The 20,753-nt window shown below is 36.2% G+C and overlaps 1 protein-coding gene across 1 annotated transcript in view; it reads left to right on the forward strand.

The window, feature by feature from the left end:
• LOC121316645 (CUB and sushi domain-containing protein 1-like) overlaps positions 1–15,783 on the forward strand; it is a 179,747-nt gene extending 163,964 nt beyond the window's left edge. Inside the window, exons 53-65 of the mRNA XM_041251686.1 lie at positions 555–728; positions 1,785–1,958; positions 2,072–2,145; positions 2,460–2,571; positions 2,723–2,902; positions 3,429–3,482; positions 3,582–3,743; positions 4,852–4,964; positions 6,866–6,956; positions 7,099–7,225; positions 7,580–7,642; positions 10,992–12,933; positions 15,686–15,783. Coding sequence (XP_041107620.1) covers positions 555–728; positions 1,785–1,958; positions 2,072–2,145; positions 2,460–2,571; positions 2,723–2,902; positions 3,429–3,482; positions 3,582–3,743; positions 4,852–4,964; positions 6,866–6,956; positions 7,099–7,225; positions 7,580–7,642; positions 10,992–11,151 — 1,484 coding nt within the window. The 3' untranslated portion in view covers positions 11,152–12,933; positions 15,686–15,783. The remainder of the gene's footprint in view (positions 1–554; positions 729–1,784; positions 1,959–2,071; positions 2,146–2,459; positions 2,572–2,722; positions 2,903–3,428; positions 3,483–3,581; positions 3,744–4,851; positions 4,965–6,865; positions 6,957–7,098; positions 7,226–7,579; positions 7,643–10,991; positions 12,934–15,685) is intronic.
• The last annotated feature ends 4,970 nt before the right edge of the window (positions 15,784–20,753 follow it).

Raw genomic sequence — 20,753 nt, forward strand, 5'->3', positions numbered from 1 at the left:
CGATGACTTGTAATCTACCTAAACATCAGTATTTTTCAATACAACTTTAAGGAAGTATTGTACACATTTGTAAACATGTATCTCTAAACAGAATACAAAACAATAAAAAAAGAAACATTGTGTTGAAAAAAAAGTGAAAGGTTATGTTGTTTCTGATGTTGCCCAGAGTGTTCTGAAATATTCAGTAACAGAACATTGGAACACTACACTTGCACTAATACATCTCAGAAATAACCACTTATTATATGGCGATCAGACATTATTTATCATATGACAAATGCACTTTTAAACTTTTTTATTTGTTTATAATGAAACCAAACGGTTTCTCATTTTAAAAAAAACAACAACAACAAAAAAAACTAAAACAAAAAAAAAACACATACTGCCTTGTGATTGTCTGGAATAGTAGTTTCTTCTCCAGGAACCCTAATGGTATTATGCTTTCCCACTGTAATGGAACCTGGTTGGCTAAACTAGTAAATTCTGCAGTTTATCTTGGGATCCATTTAAATACCATTGGGAGGGTAATCTTTTTTTTGTTTTTCTGTTTAAAGCTATCATGTGTGGAGAGCCTCCCCTAGTGCGTCATGGGAAAATGGAAGGATCAGACTATCAGTGGGGATCCAGTGTTAGTTACAGCTGTTTTGAGGGATACCAGCTCTCTGTACCTGCCATAATTACCTGTGAAGGAAATGGCATATGGAGAGGGGAGGTTCCACAATGTCTGCGTAAGTCTAACAAATCCCCCCTACCACCAACCCTTAAAAAATCTGTAAATTACAGTGTTTTAATGCATTCCTGTGAAGCTAAAAATATTATTTCACTGTGGTACTTTATGGAAGATTCAGTTCCAATTAAGGGGATTTTTATATGGTATTTACAAATTTAAATAATTGATAAAAGAACTCCCTGCTGTTTGAGATTATGTTTTTGCTTGAAACAAAAGACATTTAAATTACCATACATTTAGCTTCCTCAAAAGACAAAGACAAAAAAAAAAATGTATTTGTTAAAAACAAACTGGGGAGTGTGCATCACAGCTCCCTTGACTAATCTGGTAATGAAATGCATGCAAAAATAGACTACCATGATCAAGCTCTTCAATAATGTTAGTTTATTATTGAACAGAGAGGTTGTCAGAGGTTGTAGATCCTACCAAAGTTTTCATACATTGTGTTGTGTGTGGTCCAATGTGCTGCCATTGCTGGTGTCACGTGGGCTGTTCAATGTGTTGATATGTAAATAAATCCTGTTCGCCTGCGGGGCGTATAAACTTCAACCTATGTTTCGATCTCCTGCCTGTCACTCAGCAGGAAATGCATGCACCCACACGGCAGATGACTATTCTAGCATTAATATCCTGTATCTTTATAAACAAGGGTTTAGGGGAGCTCCCTGATAAAAGCTGAATCTCAAAACAATAATTGTGTGAATATAGTAATTGTTACAGCTGTGTATAATGGTATTTTTAAAAGAGGATTAATTCTTCTGACTTTTTACATATCCACCCTTACTCTGGTCCCAACGCAGTCGGATATGCAACGGATTACTGTAATTGAACTTAAACTATTACAGTAAAGCAAAATGCAAAATATGTCTATTGAGATTCACAGGATTTAATATAAGTACTGTTGCATTAATCTGTCTGCCACCCAGTAATTGCCACTTTGACTAATTAAACTGTTTCTTTGTTAAACAAGGCCTATTACGGACATTAACTAACATTTAGCAGTTTATACAGAATCTTGTATATATTTAACAACATTATTTTTTGTCATGTACAGCTGTTTTATGTGGTGACCCTGGGACGCCAGCTGAAGGTCATCTTGATGGCCAGTCCTTCACATATAGGTCTGAGGTGTCGTTTCACTGCAGATCTCCAAATATCCTTGTAGGCTCATCTAGAAGAGTGTGCCAATCAGATGGAACCTGGAGTGGAATCCAACCTACGTGCATTGGTGATTACTACTAGACAGTTGATATTTGAGTGTATCTTTTCTCAAATCCAGTTATGTTTAAATGCTTAAAGAACAGTGGAAATAATGTTATAATTATTCTTTTCTCTCTATAGATCCATCCTATACCATGTGCACTGACCCAGGCACTCCACATTATGGCTTACAAAACAGATCTCAAGGTTATGAGGTAGGCATCTCTTTACATTGTATTAAGCCAATCAGGCCCTAGTGTGCAGGTTCGCTCCCAGGTTCTGCTAGTTGCCAGGTGCCATGACCTGATATGCATAGATGGGTGTGGTAGATTGCTGAGGTTGCATCTCTACCAAAGGATTCCTCTTACTATGGAAAAAGACAATGTTATGGTTTCTATTTGAAATACGTCGAAAAACAGTACTGTGTATCCTGTATAGTTTACTGTTTTCTATTTTGCAATCCACTTCACTGTCTCACATTCCCATTACTGTCTTTCTGAAGTATTTTTTTTTTTTGTTATTGTTGTAGGTTGGAAGCAGTGTGTTCTTTAAATGCAGAAAAAGCTACCACATACTGGGGTCCACGACACGCATCTGTCTTGCAAATTTAACCTGGAGTGGTGTGCAACCCGAGTGCATATGTAAGCAGATTTCATTTTTATTATCTTTGTAATATACTTTGAACATGTTTCTTTAATAAAATGAAAAAACAAATATTGCAGATGATTGTACTTACACATGTCAGCATTTATTTATTTATTTCATATACTGATCTTCCTTTATTATTTGTAGCTCATGCCTGCAGACAACCAGAGACTCCTACTCATGTTGATGTGAAAGCTATAGATCTGCCTACTTTAGGCTATACTCTAATATACACATGTCAACCTGGCTTTTTCCTGGCTGGGGGGTCAGAACACCGGATGTGCAAAGCAGATGGTAAATGGTCAGGGAAGCCACCTGTATGCAAAGGTAAGCAGTTTATGAATTCTACTTTTTATTTTGATGGTCAGTAACTACATTAGATTTGAAATGAAGAGTTTGGCTTTGTATCTGCTCAAAGAAATAGCCTGAAAATACTTTCAACTTTAGCTTTTAGAGTTTAAAAAGGTATTATTTAATTCAAGTAAATGCTGATGTGCATCAAAGGGACCTTTCATAGAATTACTAAATAAAAAGTAACCCCAAATGTTGCATAATACAATTGCATTAGCTAATACATACCCCAGGGTATACTGTGGACACGCCCATACATACTTATATAAAAAAAAATACATTTGTGATGAAACGTGAGCACTCTTTTACAATTGTTTTGGTTGGGAAAATAAAGGCCATACCTTCAGAATTACTTTGATTGAACTCTCCAAGGATATTTGTTAAAGAAGTTATTCCAAGTATGTTATCCTGATTTTTCGGATCTGAAATTAATAGCTGCATTTATTGATTTATTAACTATGATGCTTTTGTTTTTGTTTTTTTGTTTTGTTTTTTCTTTCAGTTGGGCCTAAAATTAAACCAAATGTAACTGTTCCAGTTTTGTACAAGGTACATGGTGAGTACATGTTAAAAAGTTTGTTTATTCGTAGTATGATTTTAATTCTGTGATTTAAAAAACAAATGATGACTAATTAATGAAGTATTATGTCTTCAGTTCCTGCAGATGTGTTTTCCGTAAACTCTGTCTGGAAAGGTTTCTATGAATATCTTGAAAAAAGACACCAAGTGATTATTACTGTTAGCTGGTTCAATACTTCAACCAGTAGAGTGAATGCAACATTACTGGAGCACAGCGGTGTGTCGCTCAAACTTTCAGGTAATCTGAGGACATGTGTCATCATTTATAGGTTCAAATATAACAAATGACAGCATTGAAAATTATGGCAACCCTTTGTTTTGTGTGGCAAAAATAAGTACCGTATTCCTTTGAATTTGACACACTTTCAACCATTTTTTCTTCTGAAAAATAGCCTGCGTCTTAAATTCGACTAGAGTATAGCGATGCGTATATTGAAATTGCCAACAAAAGATATGACTACCGGAGTACACAAACAGCAATGTGACTGACTGCCAGAAAGATGAAGAAAGACGTCACTGCCCGAATACACAAGCAGCAACGTGACTTACTGCCGAGAAAAAACAAGCCAAAACTTTACTGTGCGATCTAAATCAACCATGACATACAGGCAGCCATTTTTAAAGAAGCGTCATTGGCTGCGTGTGGAATTCAAAACGTTTTTACAGTTTCAGCGCTTCTAATAAACAGTTCCAGCTTGGACAGATCGGAAATGCTGATCAGACCCCGTATTTTTCAACATGCCAAGCAATGCCACAGTTCACAAAAAGGGAGAAAAACAGGTGTGAGTAATCATGACTGGAAATGAAAAGCAACACATAACTGCAATTCTCTGTGTGACAGCAGACAGCAGCAAACTGCCTCCATTTGCGTAATTGAGGTTGTATCTTTGTAAATGTATATTTACTTGATTTATTTTTTCCTCAAATTGAGGATGGGAAATTTGCGCTACAACTTAAGTTCGAGGGCTTCTTAAATTCGAAGGAATACTGTATGTAATTGATGTTTATACAATTACCCTTTTATTGAAGTTCAGTCAATAAGGAATTGGCAAACTACAAGTAAACATACTCAACATACATATGGAATATGAGCACACAACTGCAATGTCAGTCTAATAGTGGATACACCTGAGCACCCTTAATTCATGACTAACTGAGTTCCAAGTAAATGTGTAATTGCATATTAATCACATTGTTATTTGTGCCGCACAAAAAAAAGCAATAGCCCAAGTACACGTGCATAGTGTTTATGTTCAGCTATTTGCATTTTTTGCTGTTATTGTTCAGCTGACGTGATGTTTATTTAAAATGTACTGATAATTAGAACCTGTGTCATCTTTTCACAGGGATATACAAGGAAGAAGAAAACCATTTACTTCTAAAGGTCTCTCAGATCAGAGAGCCTATAGAAATATTTGTCAGTAAATTTAAAAATGAAAGCTGGGCTTTGGATGGATATGTAAGTTATGTATTTATTTATTTATTTAGTTGTTTGTGCTTTGATCGACGCTGTATACATATATATATATATATATATATATATATATATATATATATATATATATATTTTCACATTTTTGTCTTGTTTGATTTTATCATTATTATATAGTAGTTCTACTAAAATGAAAATTAAATAGACATTCAGGTGTTTTATGTGTTTATAAGTTATTAATGTATGTGTTTATTTGTTTTGTATAGTGGAGTGTGAGACTAACTTTCTGTAGTTTTACTGTCTTCCAAAGACAGAAATAGCCATATAATAAGCTACAGTACAGCAAGTATCAACCAGTGCATCAATCTCATTATTCCTTGCACCAACTAGTGAGACTATGATCACAGTTTATTTGATTATGGATGTAACCCTGGTTCCCTGAAAGAGGGGACCAACAACCAGGTCAGGTATTTACTGAGCATTTTATGTCAGAGCTGCCGATAGGCTCCTCCGGGGAGTGACATCCTCGGCGACACCTACTGAGGGAATAAGCTCACTTCTTTTGCATCGAACCCTTTCAGGAAACTAGGGTTACATCCCTAACCTATCATTCCCTTTCAAATAGAAGATGACCAACAACCAATACCTCCCGGAAGATGAACAGGTTCGTTGTGCCCGAATCAATAATTTGAAGGCTATGCGATGCAACAAACCGAACAGACTGGACAATGTGACCATTTGGAACCTCCTCTCCCTCAAGAACCCATTGAGGTGTCTCCGGTCTAGGATGGGGCAAAAGCCACAATCCTTCTTTGGCACCAGAAAAAAAAAGAGTAGAACCCCTCCTCCTCTTGAGATGTGGGTTCTACGAGACGGGTGGCATGATGAGTAGTAAGGTAGTTACTTCATGCTTGAGAGCTGAGACCTGGAGAGGGTTGCTTATGAAAGTAACCGTGATCCCTCGAAAGGGAGGAGGACCAACGTGAAACTGAAGCACGTAATTGGTGTGTATGGTTGAGAGCATGTCAGTGTCTCAGTGTCTGAGGTGCAAGTGCGCCACCACTGTAGCTGGTGTTGTGAGAAGGGATGGGTCTGAGGCCGCAAGCCTTCAGGGGCCCTGCTGGGTCTGCTGAGCCCCAGGTGAAGCCTGATGTGAGGGCTGCCTTGGGCGGCAATAGACCACTGCTGTGTTGGGGCCCCACGTCCAGCGCCTTCCGTCCTCACGGATGGACTCAGTTATTCATCACAGCGGAAGCCTGAAGGCAGTGCCTCAGGTCGCTACATGGTGTAGTGGGTACTGGAACCGTCAGGGTCACGGTGCATGTCATGGGCGGACGCCAGCGTCTCGAACCTCTCTCTTACTGGTGCACGGGAAGGGAGCATCGAGGCTACCTGCAAAGATGCCTCTCGTTCTCAGTGGGAGCGTTGCAGTATTTCCTCCACCACTGGCTCAAATGTATGGCCAGGGGATATGGGCACATAAGGCTAGAAAAGCAGATTACAATCGTGAAGTGATATAGGCTGTTGAAAAGAAAAAGATTAAACACAGAGCAATTGTGCAGTTCACAGAAGGTGAGTTTCTGATTCCATGGAAGTGGCAAGCAGGGGAACTCCAGAAAATCAATCACGGCAACTGGACAAAAGTATTGGTTGTTGGTCATCTTCAAACTGAAAGGGAACTACACTGGAACCTTTCACTTTGATGACAGTTGGTGCAGTGGTGTTTTGTCTCACACATTCATCAAGAGGCTGTACTGTAGGTTTTACAGGACCATTTTTGTCATTTTTTTTTCAGAAAAATGTTTTCCTACATGAAAAAAATACAGATTTTTTTTTTTTTTTTTGGATTGTAAAGAATGGTAATTAAATATAAAATGTATATTTTTTTATATACATTTTCCTAATATATGATTCATTTATCTGCAAAGGTTTCAGCAGAATCTGAAAGCGGTGGGTTTATTTATCAAGGCTCTATTCATGGTTTCCAAGGCTTTGGAAAGTTCAGATTGCTGAGACAAGGTACCAAAAAGTGATTACAAAAATATTCATGTTGTTAATAGGGCCCTAAGCCATAAACAAAATGCTATTGAATATTGCATGACAATTATTGATGTTTTTTATATACATATAACACATCCTTTTTGTTCGTGTGTTTGTTTAGCCCCAGTAACAGACACAACTTCAAATCCACACTATGGCACCAACAGCAGTTCGGTAGCAGCTGCCATTCTAGTGCCATTCTTCACACTTATTCTATCAGGGTTTGCGTTTTACCTCTATAAACACAGGTAATTAACATGTTAAAAACCTTTATTTAAAATGCATATATTAAATGACAGTGTTGTATTAATCTCTTTATAATATTTTACATCCATAAGTGCTTTGTTTTACATCCATAAATGCTTTGTTTAAAAGCAGAAATGTCTTTATTTTAACATGTAGAAGAAACTCTGGCGTTCTTTGCATGTTTGCAGTCTCTCAGTGAATACACTCTCTGTGTTGCTCTGTTGCTAAGACACAGGAAGCAGTGTTTATTAAGTGACACAGCAATGCATTTTCTGACGTACTGCAGCAGTGAAACAGAGCTTGGGAATTTCACATGGTTGAGAATGTTGTGACATTTTGTTATGTAAAATTGGCAGGGTGTTTTCAGCAGACAGAGATGAGAATGTGAGACGCAAAGAAGTAATGGGAACAGGCTGCAGGTAAGAAATAAGTAATACAATTACAAGGATGTGATTGTTTCATCTTCGTATTTCATTAGATGTTTGGTTCTCTTTATCCAAGAACTAATCTCTAACAGATTGTTTACCTTAACACTGGGCAACGACACCTCAGGGAAATTTTACTTTAAGAATGGCGTCCCGCAAGGCTCTGTGCTGGCACCAATGCTGTTTAACATCTACACAGCTGACCTGCCATGTACAACTGCCAAAAAGTACAGATACGCAGACGACATCGCTATTTTGTACTGCTCCACGGACATCAAAGCAATAGAAACTACACTATCGATTGACCTGAACAAGCTGAACTGCTACTTCAAAGACTGGAGGTTAAAACTTAGCATCACCAAGACAGTGAGCAGCATTTTCCACCTCGCCAATCGCCTTGCTAACATAACAATCAACGTCAAGTGCGAAGACAAAACTGTTCCATTTGAGAAAAGCCCGAAATATCTAGGAGTTGTACTTGACCGCTCACTGACCTTCAAGCAACATCTAGAACAAACGGCAGCAAAAATCCAAGCAAGGAACAACCTCCTGTGAAGACTAGCTGGCACTAGCTGGGGTGCAAATTTCACCGTATTACGCACCTCTGTGCTTTCTCTAGCCTTCTCGGTAGCTGAGTACTGCTCTCCTGCCTGGCACAACAGCAGCCACACGAAGAAGGTAGACACAGCCCTGAACAACAGCATGCGCATTATCACCGGGTTCATTAGATTTACGCCCACTGAACTGCTACCAATTCTCAGCGGCATCTCTCCACCAAATCTTCGCAGAGAAGCAAGTTGCATCAACCTTGCACTGAAAGCCTCGGATGATTCCAACCACCTGCTGCACGATGCCCTCTGCAACCGGAACACCACGATCCTCCGCCTAGAAAACCGGCACCCACCTTCTAACACAACGAGGCACCTTAAGAAAGAAGCAAACAACGACAATGGCACCAATTGGGCTAACAAAAAGTGGCAAGACGCGTGGAATAATAACAACCACAGACTGAAACAGTTTATCGACAAAGTATCTAACAAACCCGCTGGAAATGACCTACCCAGACAAGCCTGGGTCAAGCTGAACCAACTAAGAACTGGACATGGCTGTTTCCGGGCCACCCTACACAAGTGGGGTCTCACTGATGACCCAATTTGCAAATGCGGCGACGGCAAAGACGACCACATTCTATACTCCTGCCCTCGCTTCAAGTTCCCCCTGCAACTTCACTGATTTGGATGATGCCAGCCATGACTGGCTGAGGCACCTGACTGTGACAATATAACTATGTAACTTCTGCATATTAAGCTCATACAAATATATATAGATGTTTGGTGTTACATTACAAAATGTAACTATATCACGATAAAACTAACAAAAACTAAGTCCACTAGACAAAAGTTTTGATTAGATGTCCTATGAAGACACGATTTTGAAACTTTTTTCTACTGCTTTTTTCTTTTGTTCAGATTTTATGATTGAGTGTTTAGAATAACCTCATTTGGTCATAAACCACTTATATGCCACAGTTGCCCGAATACATGTTGAAGGGTATTGTACAGTATAATATACATGCAAAATTATATATATATATATATATATATATATATATATATATTCTGTTTACATCTTCTATTATTAGTGAGTCAGTTACATATAATGTAGTGTTTTTTTTTTTCTTTTTTTTAATAATACAATAAATTCTCAATGGCGTACAGTAAGTGGGGTATCCAGACATACACAGATGTACTGATGCTATGGCATGCTGTGAGGCACTGCCCCGGAGTATGTTATCGCACTTATAGCTTTATAGCAATATATATGTGTGTGTGTGTGTGTGTATGTGTGTTTTTTAAAGTAATAATGTATGCATGCATGCACTTGACTGGTGGATCAGCCATTCTAAATTCACTGGTAGTACATCCGCAAGTACATTGTTTTTATCCATGTCTAGTACACTTTAAGTTTCTAACAAGTACATTTTTTGATTTTTTATTATTTTTTGACTAGCAGATAACTACTGTTTTATCCACTGGGTGGTTGTCTCTAAATCATGCCATAGCTCACCAATTTGCTAACCAATCAGAGTGAAGGAATTGTGTTTTATAATGTCAAATAGAGCAAGTAAAGTTGTAACATGTATGTAAATACAAAAAGTTTTATATATATATATATAATATATATATATATTATATATATATATATATTATAAAATATATATATATATATATATTATATATAAAATATAAAAAACAGTTTCAATTTCATCAGTAATTTGCAGAGAATTGAGTTTCAGAAGTTGTTATTTATATGGTATTTTTTAAAATTCTACACTGATTATTACAAACCATTTAGTTCATATATGGGTCATTCCATACCAACTGAACTAGAAAATGGGGCATTTTGTTGCCTGACCATCTCAGATTTTGATAGAAAAATTCACCTGGGGTTATTCGGGCCCACAGAGTTCAGAAATGCCAATCTATTTTTTTTTTATTATTATTATTTCCCCTTCGAGCTGTGACCTGGCAAAGGTCAACCTAAAGTGATAAGATCTACAAGAATCAAGCAAAACATTTTGGTATCTGTGGATTTTGGATTTTTGCAGATTTGTTAAGTTGCATTTGTCGTGCATTCGAGCATTGCTTATGGCCACTTTGGTGAGGCTAAAGTACCACATAGTCCTAACCGAACTGCCGTTATTCTTCAATAATAAAAAATAAAAATAATAAAAAAGAAGTAAGTTCCACATGCAAGTTCATAACCCCTCAGCTCCAAGCTAGTGCCACTAGAAGCACACCCTGTCACTTTTTATTCTAGATCTAGCCCCAGACAGTGCAAAATCAAAGAATAACGCAGGTCGGTTAACTTCAAAAATCCCAAAATTCAAATTTCAGAGGAGGTTAATGACCAGTGGGGGGAGTTGAAGCCAGCAGTGTTTCACAAAATTTGGAAGAGTGGTCCCTAAGGTTCTTACAGCAATACTAACATTGTAGGACTCACATCCCCTAGAGGGTAAAGGGTTGGGCTGAAGTTAGAATTAAACTTGTCACTTACCCCTCGTCTGGCAACTTGCCAAAAGTGAGACAGGTGCTCCTGGATTTTTTTTTCTCGAAAGCCCTATCCATTATGAGTTGAATGAGGTGCTACACATGATGGTAGCGTGTAAGTTGAGCCCAGGGGGATTTTTCTGGTCAGGGTCACTTTTTCACTTTAGGTTGACCTTTGCCAGATCACAGCTTGAGTTGGTATGGAATGACCCATTTATTTGATTGTATTTACTACAGGGTTTTGTGAAAATATTTTCATTGTTTATTTGTTTGTTTGTTTTGTTACTTTTCAGAACAAGACCAGCAGTACAGTACAATGGCTATGCCGGCCATGAGAACACAAATGGACAAGCTTCATTTGAAAATCCAATGTATGACACAAATTTGAAACCAACTGAGGCAAAAGCTGTGAGATTCGATACAACTCTGAACACAGTCTGCACAGTAGTATAGCCTTTGTTGTCAGTTTTGACTAATTCATAGCCATACCTCTTGGTTAAGCAGCAACTTCTTTGGTGTCATATGCCATTCTCCTTTGTGACTCTGCTTTGCTACTGTGCTCTTTGTAACACCTTATGTCAGGAAAAACAATATAACAAGAAATTGATTCTCCAAGAGTCATTTTCTGTCATGCAAAGAACGAGTTGAAGAACATGAAAGCAAAACTAGACATTTGTTACGGAACAAGAAGCACTTGAGGATGTTTTGCCAGTTTCTCATACCGTATGCCTCAGGCTTTCATGTTGCTATCCGGAAGGAAGCATTTCAAAGCAATCTTTTGGGAAGAGTTTTGAAGTTTTATGAAAAGTCTCTTAATTGTTCAGAAAAGGTACTTTCTTAAGAGAAGACGAGCAGTGATGATAAAGAAGTCATCTTTATACTTGGTTGCTAATACCTTTCCAAAATTGTTTCCAATAACACTTAAAAACATGTTTTGTTTTTTTTACAACCTCCTGTCTCACAAAAGAAATGTGCTGTCCACTAACTGGAAATTAAGGGGCTGTTGTGTTGCAACCTTAACTGCACAATTTTTGCACTAGTGTGTTGTGAATGATTAAGCAAATGGAAAAACAAATACATGGTTTCTATACACTGACCATTGTATATAGGCATCTAACTCCACATTCATTCGGAGCATGTTGTCATATTTTGCAGTAAAAAGCTTATTTTATTTTCCATATTTAAGGGCAAGGGAAAAAGATAATATCTTAAATAATTGTTCACGATCTATATTTTATATTTAAGTACTGTTTTTGGTTAACTCTAATTGAACTACTGAAGGAACAACATTACATATCCCCATTGTTTTTATTTTATATTTAAACCCAGAAGGATATATACTGAAAGCATAAATTATTTGTGAAGAAAAACTATTGTGAATGATGATGACTGTTGTGAATGATGAAGTTTCCAGGAAAGAATGTTGCACAGTATGTATTGGAAAATCATAGCAGATACCAATGGTACTAAGGCTGCCACCTTTAAACATGCAAAGGTCTCTGTTTAGTTTATTACTGATAATCATTCACAATCCATATACTCTAGACAAACACTGAGCAGTTAAACAAATTGCTTTGGCTGTTTTTCTGTTTTAACATTCAAGTCCGTTATCTAGTATAATGTCCCGAACGAAGTCCTGTTTTGCCAAAGGCATCGAGTCTCTGTACATTGTTTTCCCATATACTTGCAGTGCAAGTCTCTGTTATGGAACGACAGCGTTAGCCCCTTTACGCTGCAGGCAAAAGAACATTAGGAATTCATGTTTGCCTAAAGTCCCTGCCAAACATGAATTTCACTTTCCCAGAAGAGGAAATGAAATGTAAATATGGAGTGCCGGTGATGCAGCCCTCATTATTTTAAAAGGAATATTTTCCTCTCTACAATACTTGGAATGAGTTGATAGAGGAAAAGGTAAGTAATATTTATTCATAAAACTCAAGCAGTTTAATTACCAAAATAGTGTGGAGGTATTGATTTAAAAAAGGATGCAGTCCATGTGTACATTGCATAGTATAGAAATAAGCCATGTGCTATGAGCACTGTATAGAGTGGCTGTTCTAACAGAAACATATTATTTGTAAATAACTGTTTATTACTTGAAAAGTATATGCTACTTTCTCAGAAATGTGAAATATTATTCATGACATTTATGATTGTTAGATAATGTTTTATTTTTATAATTTTATTTTTTTGCTTGAGGTGGACCCCCAATCCTTGCTGTTCAATTTACATCAGGTGATTTTCATGTTTACAAAATGTGGCAGCCTTAATTGGTACCATATATATATATATATATATATATATATATATATATATATATATATATATATATATATATATATATATATACACACACACACACACACACCAGGCAACCATAGTAGAATTTGTTGATAGATTAAATGGTAGCTGTATCAGTCCAGAGATGATAGACAAAGAGAACTAGATGTGATACCTTTTATTGGAATAACTAAACAATAAATCACAAGTTTTAAAGACCTCAAAGTTCTCTTCTTCAGATGAAAGTAGGAAAAAGAGATCACCTGAAGAAGAGACCTTTGAATGATTGGGGGCCGTAAGTGGAAATATTCCCCCCCCCCCCCCCCCCCCCCCCTCGGTATTACCCTCTCCTTTATGTTGTAACTGATTACTATTAATCCAATTCTTAATTATAACGTTGATAAACCTGTCAGTTGTGAAATTAACTTAGTTAATACAGTAACAGGGTGGTTTTCAAAGATTTTTGCAAAATTTGCTACTGATTTTCTGAAAGTAATTGTAAAAGTTTAAAGGTGCAAATCTAGCAAGAGACAGCATAGGTACTGAAAAGAGAAATACAATGATTTTTATTTTTTTTTCACTTAAACAATTTTTTTAATATTTGCAGTTTGAAAAAGTTGAGCAAATTGTGCACTGGGGCAAAAAGCTTTGAAAGGTGTCCTGTAAATGTTTCTCTACTTCCTGACATCATTCTGGGTGCGTTCAGAGCAGAACAGTGCAACGCTTGCAACTGATTTGTTGTACTACGTGTATATAAAACCATCACTGATTGGTTGTCTAATCAGATGTAGAAACTCAACTGAATAAACAATTTATTATTTGCTTTCAACAGCAGAGACAATTCTATTTAAAGACAATTCTAACTTGCTATCTGTATTCAGCTAGCTTACATTGGCAACATGAATAGATAGGCTGTCAAATAGGCTGAATACACTGAATTCAGTTGTTATCCGTAGTTCCACCAGTTACACAGAGTTCTTAGTTTTTCCATATCAGTGCAATGAAAAAGTTGTTATGATTTTAATATGCATTAATAGTCTTCTGGAGAGTTAATATTGCTATTCGCGGCCAATCCCATTTCAACAGAAAAAAGAGCAAGAAAGAACCCAATGGTAAGACTGACATTAACACTTTTATTTAGTTTTAATTTTTTTTTTATTTCAATATCTGTATTATTAGTACGCTCGCTGTGCCCCCAAGAAAGACTGACACCCAGGTTGAGAACTTTTGATACATAGAGTAGACTACATTGTTTTTTTTTTAAAGAATTAAAATGTGGAGTTGATCTTGTGGTAGGAAATTGACAGAAATTGCTTAATCTCATGTGTCGATGCTATCAACTCAGATTAATAACTACGTCCTGATCTTGCCAATAACATTTTTAAAAATGGGTATGAAATTACAACATAACTACTCATCCGATGTCAAAATATGTATGTATAGAAATAACATTATCATATGTTTTTAATTTAAAAGTTCAAAACCCATACCAATAATAATAAAAATAATATATATATATATATTATATATATATATATATATATAATATATATATATATATATATTTTTTTGAACATTTTTGGTTTTATTTAACTTTATTAACATTTTTTTGTTTATTTAACTTTTAGTTTTTTCCTGCCCGGGGGCATTGCCATTGCCTTGGCTTCACAGTTCCACTAAACAAATTGTGCAGACTACATGTGCAGGACTGCCCTGTGAAGACTATGCCCTGTCACAGTAAATGCTGCTGTTTATAAATGTAATCTCCAATAGTTTTGTGAGAAGACATTATATTTGATTGTAAATACTTCAGAAAAATAAGCAGTTAAATTCGTGTACAGGTCTGTTTCGCCGTGTTAATCCTTTTTTTCTGCACACTGTCAGTCTCTTTCTGTTACTTATTTTAAAGAAAAGAACCATTCAAAAATCAAAATTCTTCAACTAAAAGGTGCACCACTACTTTAAATAAATGAAGATAAAAAAGATTTCCAAAATAAAAATTTAAACAACTGTTTTTCGATCTTTTTCTAAAGGATAAGCAGGAGCTCCACCAAAGTGCGACCTCCCAGTTCTATTTAGCACCAATAGGGGGACTACACCGCCCACCCAGTGGCAAACAGGTGACCCGGCTGCCCAATGGCAGGCGGACAGAAATTCAAATCAGCACCTCTTACACAGAAAGGGGTGCTGACAAAGATTGGTGCCTCATTCTGTTACTAAATGTGTGTTTTAGGATTGCTTTTATTGAAAAAAGTACATAGCCTATTTTTAAATCAGTACAATACTACAAAATTCTAAGTTCTGGTAAAAATAAATAAATAAATAAATCGGAACCCCCTTAAACTGCTTGGGGCTACTTCTGCTTATGCCTAGCGCCGTCACTACCTTTGAGGTCTTGAAAGCTTGTGATTAATTATTGCTTAGTTAGTCTAATAAAAGGTATCACATCTCCTTATCTTTGCATATTATAATTTGTAAAATTCCCATTGTGTCCAATGTATGATTCAGCCCTTGCGTAAAATAAGAACCATTATTTCACCTTAATTTTATAAGCAGTTTCTATTTTTATATAATATATATATATATATATATATATATATATATATATATATATATATTTTTTTTTTTTTTAATTAGGTTTTCAATAGTGTTTCAAAGTTTAATGCTTAAAATATATGCTAAAATATTCTCTTGCTTAATTTTATAGTAACTGGTATCTGAGTGGATGAGACAAATTTAAAGAAACAAATTAAGGAGGCTAAAAGAATTGAATCTATTCAGTCTTGAACAAAGAAGACTACACTGCGAACTGATTCAATCATTTAAAATTAAAAAAGGTATTGACAATGACGACCCAAGGGACTTTTTCGACTTGAAAATAGAAATAAGGGTCACAAATGGAGATTAGATAAAGGGGCATTCAGAACAGAAAATAGGAGGCACTTTTTTGAAGAGAATTGTGAGGGTCTGGAACCAACTCCTCCGTAATGTTGTTGAAGCTGACACCCTGGGATCCTTCAAGAAGCTGCTTGATGGGATTCTGGGATTAATAAGCTACTAACAACCAAACGAGCAAGATGGGCTGAATGGCCTCCTCTCATTTGTAAACTTTCTTATGTTCTTAACAAAGTAGAGACCACACCCTTCTTAGGCTATTGCTTCTGTAGTGTTAAAACTGCTGCTTATATTACACACCTTGCCTTTCTTCAGGCTAGCTGCAATAATGTTGTTTTGTTTTTTCTTGTGTAAATATTTGATACTTATAAAAAAAAAAGAAAAAAATTCTGTAAAACTTCATTACGATCAATATCATTCCATTTACAACATTACAATTTGCCATTATACCACATGCTGCTGACTTGAAGTAGGCGCAAAAGAACAGTTTTGTACAGAGATATATTTTTTATGAAAGAATTTGTAAAATGATTAAATATGCTGTACTTTTTGATTAATGTAGATATACAATTGTTAAAATAAATGTTTTTACTATACACAATGTACATTTCCCATTAATGTAAAAAAAATGTGAATAGCTAGTTCTAAATTCTGATCCTATTGCACATGTGAGAAAATGAAGTGGCCTGTAAAAACATGTATTCTTTTGGAATAAAATGTATTATAAATTGTAATATAGTTTGTTCAATGCCACAATCTTTACATTTAATTTAAAACTCAGATTAAATAGTTGATTATAGATTTCTGTCTGATTTTTTTAAAAATCATTTTCTACTCTCACATTCTATAATAAAAGCTGATAAAAATATAGAAAAACAAAGAAGTAATTTGGCAGCAGGAACCAGCTAGTCAATTATTTGCGGCAAGGTATGATCAAATTGAGAAAGGCTTGTGAAACAGGTAAGCAAGAGCAAACCATGGTCTTAAACGGCAATATGTTACACTAAGCGATTTCTGACATTGACTGAAAAAAAAAAACAACCACATCGCGATTTAAACATGACCAAATTTGGAAAGACCGAATGAAATGTTTTTTCACTGCCAGCATGGTCACTGAGTACCCCCCACCGCTGTCGGCGTTGGGGACACCGCAGCAGGAGAAGATGAGGTGACCACCTCCACCACAGCCCCGATCACCAACCCACCCACAAGAATCCATGTGGGGAAAGATGGACATGAGGGGGGGGGTGAGGGAGGGTGGTGGCCAATGGCGGCCATGTGTGTTGTGCACATGAGGGGAAGAATGTGGCAGGGTGAGAGCCCTGCCAGTGCACAGGTGTGCGGGGAATAGTGGGTGGCAGGGAGGGGGTTAAATTCTTCCATGCAAAAACACATGGGAAGGTGTATAAAAAGGGTGATCACTGGTGTGTGTTTAGAATTGTGATGGTGAAACTACGATGCGGTGATGGCTATTTGTTTTCAACTGCAGCTTTCTGTGTGTCCTTGCCAACGTTACCTGTTCACAGAGACATAAGCTTTGTTAAGGACTGCTCACAACATTACGCCGACAAAGTTTTAAAGCTGAAATGTCAGTGACGAAATGCAGAAGCTTTGTTGTGCGCTAAACCGACACCTGCCTGTGTTTTTTGGTGTACCAGTAAAGTCCCAGTACATTTTCATGAGGACATTTTGGTAGACACATAATAGCGCTGTAATAACAGTTTACCTATCAACTGTCTCTGCTCTTACACAGTAAATACTGTCTTATTCCTAGGGGGTGTGCCACAGTACAAGTACACACAGGTATCTGTAATGATCATTTTTTACAAGTAATACACAAGTCATTGTGTTGTAACCATGGGTGTTGTTCAGCTCTTGTTGATGCAATGCACTGTTGCATTGACAAAAGCGTATTGGATCGTAGAGCCCAGACTAACCAGACTGCTATTAGGATCTTGATTTGAATTGTACTGGTGATTTAGTTTTAATTGAAATAATAATTTTTAAAACATAAAAAAAGTATTTGAAATTTCAAGCAGAAATAATGAATTTTCCTATTGCAAATCTCTTCTTGGTTGTTTTTATCCAGTCAATAAATATAGGTACAATCTGATTATCCTGTAGTAATTGACAAATCTCCCCTTATCCCTAAAGAATGCAAGTGATCTAACACATTCAAACACTTACAGTCATATTTCACTGCTTCCATCTGTTTCAAAATTTTGGGAAAAAAATTATTCATAGACAATTGATTAATTTTTGTACATCTGAATGGTATTCAGGATGATTGTCAATCAGGATTTAGGGGTGCCCATAACACAGGAAAAGCAATTACAAAGGTATAAATGATATAGAACTAGCATTAGATAAAGGCCCCCTGACTGGCAGCTGTGTTTGATGTGAACTTTTTTTTTAAAACCTTTGACCACTGAAGGAATAAAATTTAACTTGAATGTGCTGCTCTCGCATGAAGTACATAAAGCATTTCGAGTATCTGTGTAGAATAAAAACAATGCTCTGAAAAAAAACAGCAATCAGCTTTTCACATATCTTTTAAGGTGGTTTCTGGGATTGTTTCTATGAGAAATCATAGGCACTGTCAATACAAGTTTGCGCAAACCCAACTCAAAACATCACAATCACAACCAATAATCATGTTTTAATAAGTTACACTTAAAGCAATATGCCACAGCCTTTCTAGTATCAGATTTGCAATTTTCCTATCATTACAATCATTACAAAAGCATCCATCATGAAAACAAAAGTTATTAGAAAAACATGTCCCATTTACCTTGACTGTGGCCATTTCCAGTTTCTTATGAAAATCAATTTTTTAAATTTCATTTTTGGAAGTTAGAATAAAAGAAATGGCATTGGCTCTCTGTGGGGACAAGCATACACACACACAGAGAGAGTTTAAAAACGCTCAGCAATATTTCTCTAGAGGATTTCTACTCATCTTTTTTTTTTCTCTCTCTATACCAATGTTTTCTGAGTAGTAATATGAAAATGTTGGCCCTAGCAACACCTGGAAAATCTGATCTAGGTATAATGTTAAAGCAAACAGTTAGCAATTTCTAAAGAAACTTTGTACTGATATATATATATATATATATATATATATATATATATATATATATAATCATAGGTGCTGACTTTTGACTCTCACACAGGGTGTTCTGTAGGTGGGTTATGTAAGTCAATGCTACTGCAACAGGCAAAACGGCAATATTTAAGCCCCTAAGGTCACATATTTACATTGCTGCACAGTAAAAGAAAAAAAAAAAAAACATTTCTGTGCCATGTAATCAGGTAATTAACATGTATTTATGTTGGGTTCCAATGCAAAGTTTAAGAAAGAGACACTGCACCACTCTGCGTGACAATGCAGTGGGGGTATTTATTTATTTGTTCTGCATACCATACGCATTTAAGTATTATTATAAAATGTACCCGCATGCTAGTCTGTCTCACACTATGGTGCACATGATAACTGTATTGATTTTGCGGCAGTTTCCACCAAACTTTTATTTTACCTTACACTCCTAGTTTCCAGTAAAAGTTTCACTACGCATTTCATGTTTATTACGGGATTATAAAAACCCTCTGTGTGTACCTGCACATATTCCATTTGAGATTTTTCTGGGAGACATTCTAAATTGCTCTACCCACATTTTCGAGATTTGCTGAAGTTTTTTGGGTTTTTTTTTGGGGGGGGGGGGGATGCAAGTTTTTTATTAAAGAGACAGACATATTGTTTTTTTTTTCCATATGCTTGGAAGGCATTCCACTTGTCATTGGGGGAGTTTCCACATGTGGTTATTTGCACATGAAGTGGCGATGCGTGTGCATGTTTGGGACAACAGCTTGAGAGGATCAGGTGTGTGGTCAAAAATAAACCCAAAATGTACAGGGCCATTTTTAATTTGGCTTGAGCACAATGTCTGGAGTAAAATTAGAACACACATGGAAACTCCCCAACTGTCTGTCAATATTTATGTTTAGCTTGACTTATTGCTATTAGCTGCGCATACTCAGAAAGGCTACGTGTCTAAGCGGGAAGGCCAACACCCTAACAACATTTGTTTTGATTTGTTGTATGACAGACAAGCTGTGTACACATAGAGAAATACAATGAGAGCAAGTAAGTTGTCATAAGAAACATTTTCTATGAAATATATGTATCTTCAAATGAAAAATGTGAATGGTACTAAAAAGAATGAGGTAGACTCAAGGACTTTGCTGTACATGAGAAAAGAATACTGATTATTGAACGTAGGCAAGTGGAAATTAATTGAGAGGCAACAAGAGTGTAAGTAAAACTGCAGCAAATGTCCTATTTTAGCTATGAGGAGAATAGGAGAACATTAAACTCAGCCTCTCTGACTTCTAGTTCATAAAATGTAAATAATTGCTGGTGAAAATGAGCAACACATGCACCTTCAGCATGACCTGAATATAAATGGACATTATTAAAAAAAAAAAAAACAATCAATGCCAATTGTTTAGAAAATACTAAGGTGAGTATACAGTGACACTTTGGTACAATAATGAGTACACACTTTATTCCCTGGGTACATTGTGAAGCACAAGGTAGGGCGTAATTTGTTGATAGCCCTCTTGAGTATGTTAATGTCACTGTGCTTATAACTGAAAGAAAGTATTACTACTGAATAAATTATTTATTAATTTGTGTTGTTTCTCTTTCAATCTCTCTGTATTTTTCAACCAATTTGACCAGTATGCATGCTAAATTTATCCACACATTGAAATGAATAGGATGACAAAGGTAACCAGGTTATAAATATTACAATTGTTACATTTATTTCTATTTTTAATCACATGACACATCAAGTATAAACATCTGTTGTGGCTCTTAG

The sequence above is a fragment of the Polyodon spathula genome, chromosome 6, assembly GCF_017654505.1.
Source record: "Polyodon spathula isolate WHYD16114869_AA chromosome 6, ASM1765450v1, whole genome shotgun sequence".
NCBI classification, from domain to species: Eukaryota; Metazoa; Chordata; class Actinopteri; order Acipenseriformes; family Polyodontidae; genus Polyodon; species Polyodon spathula.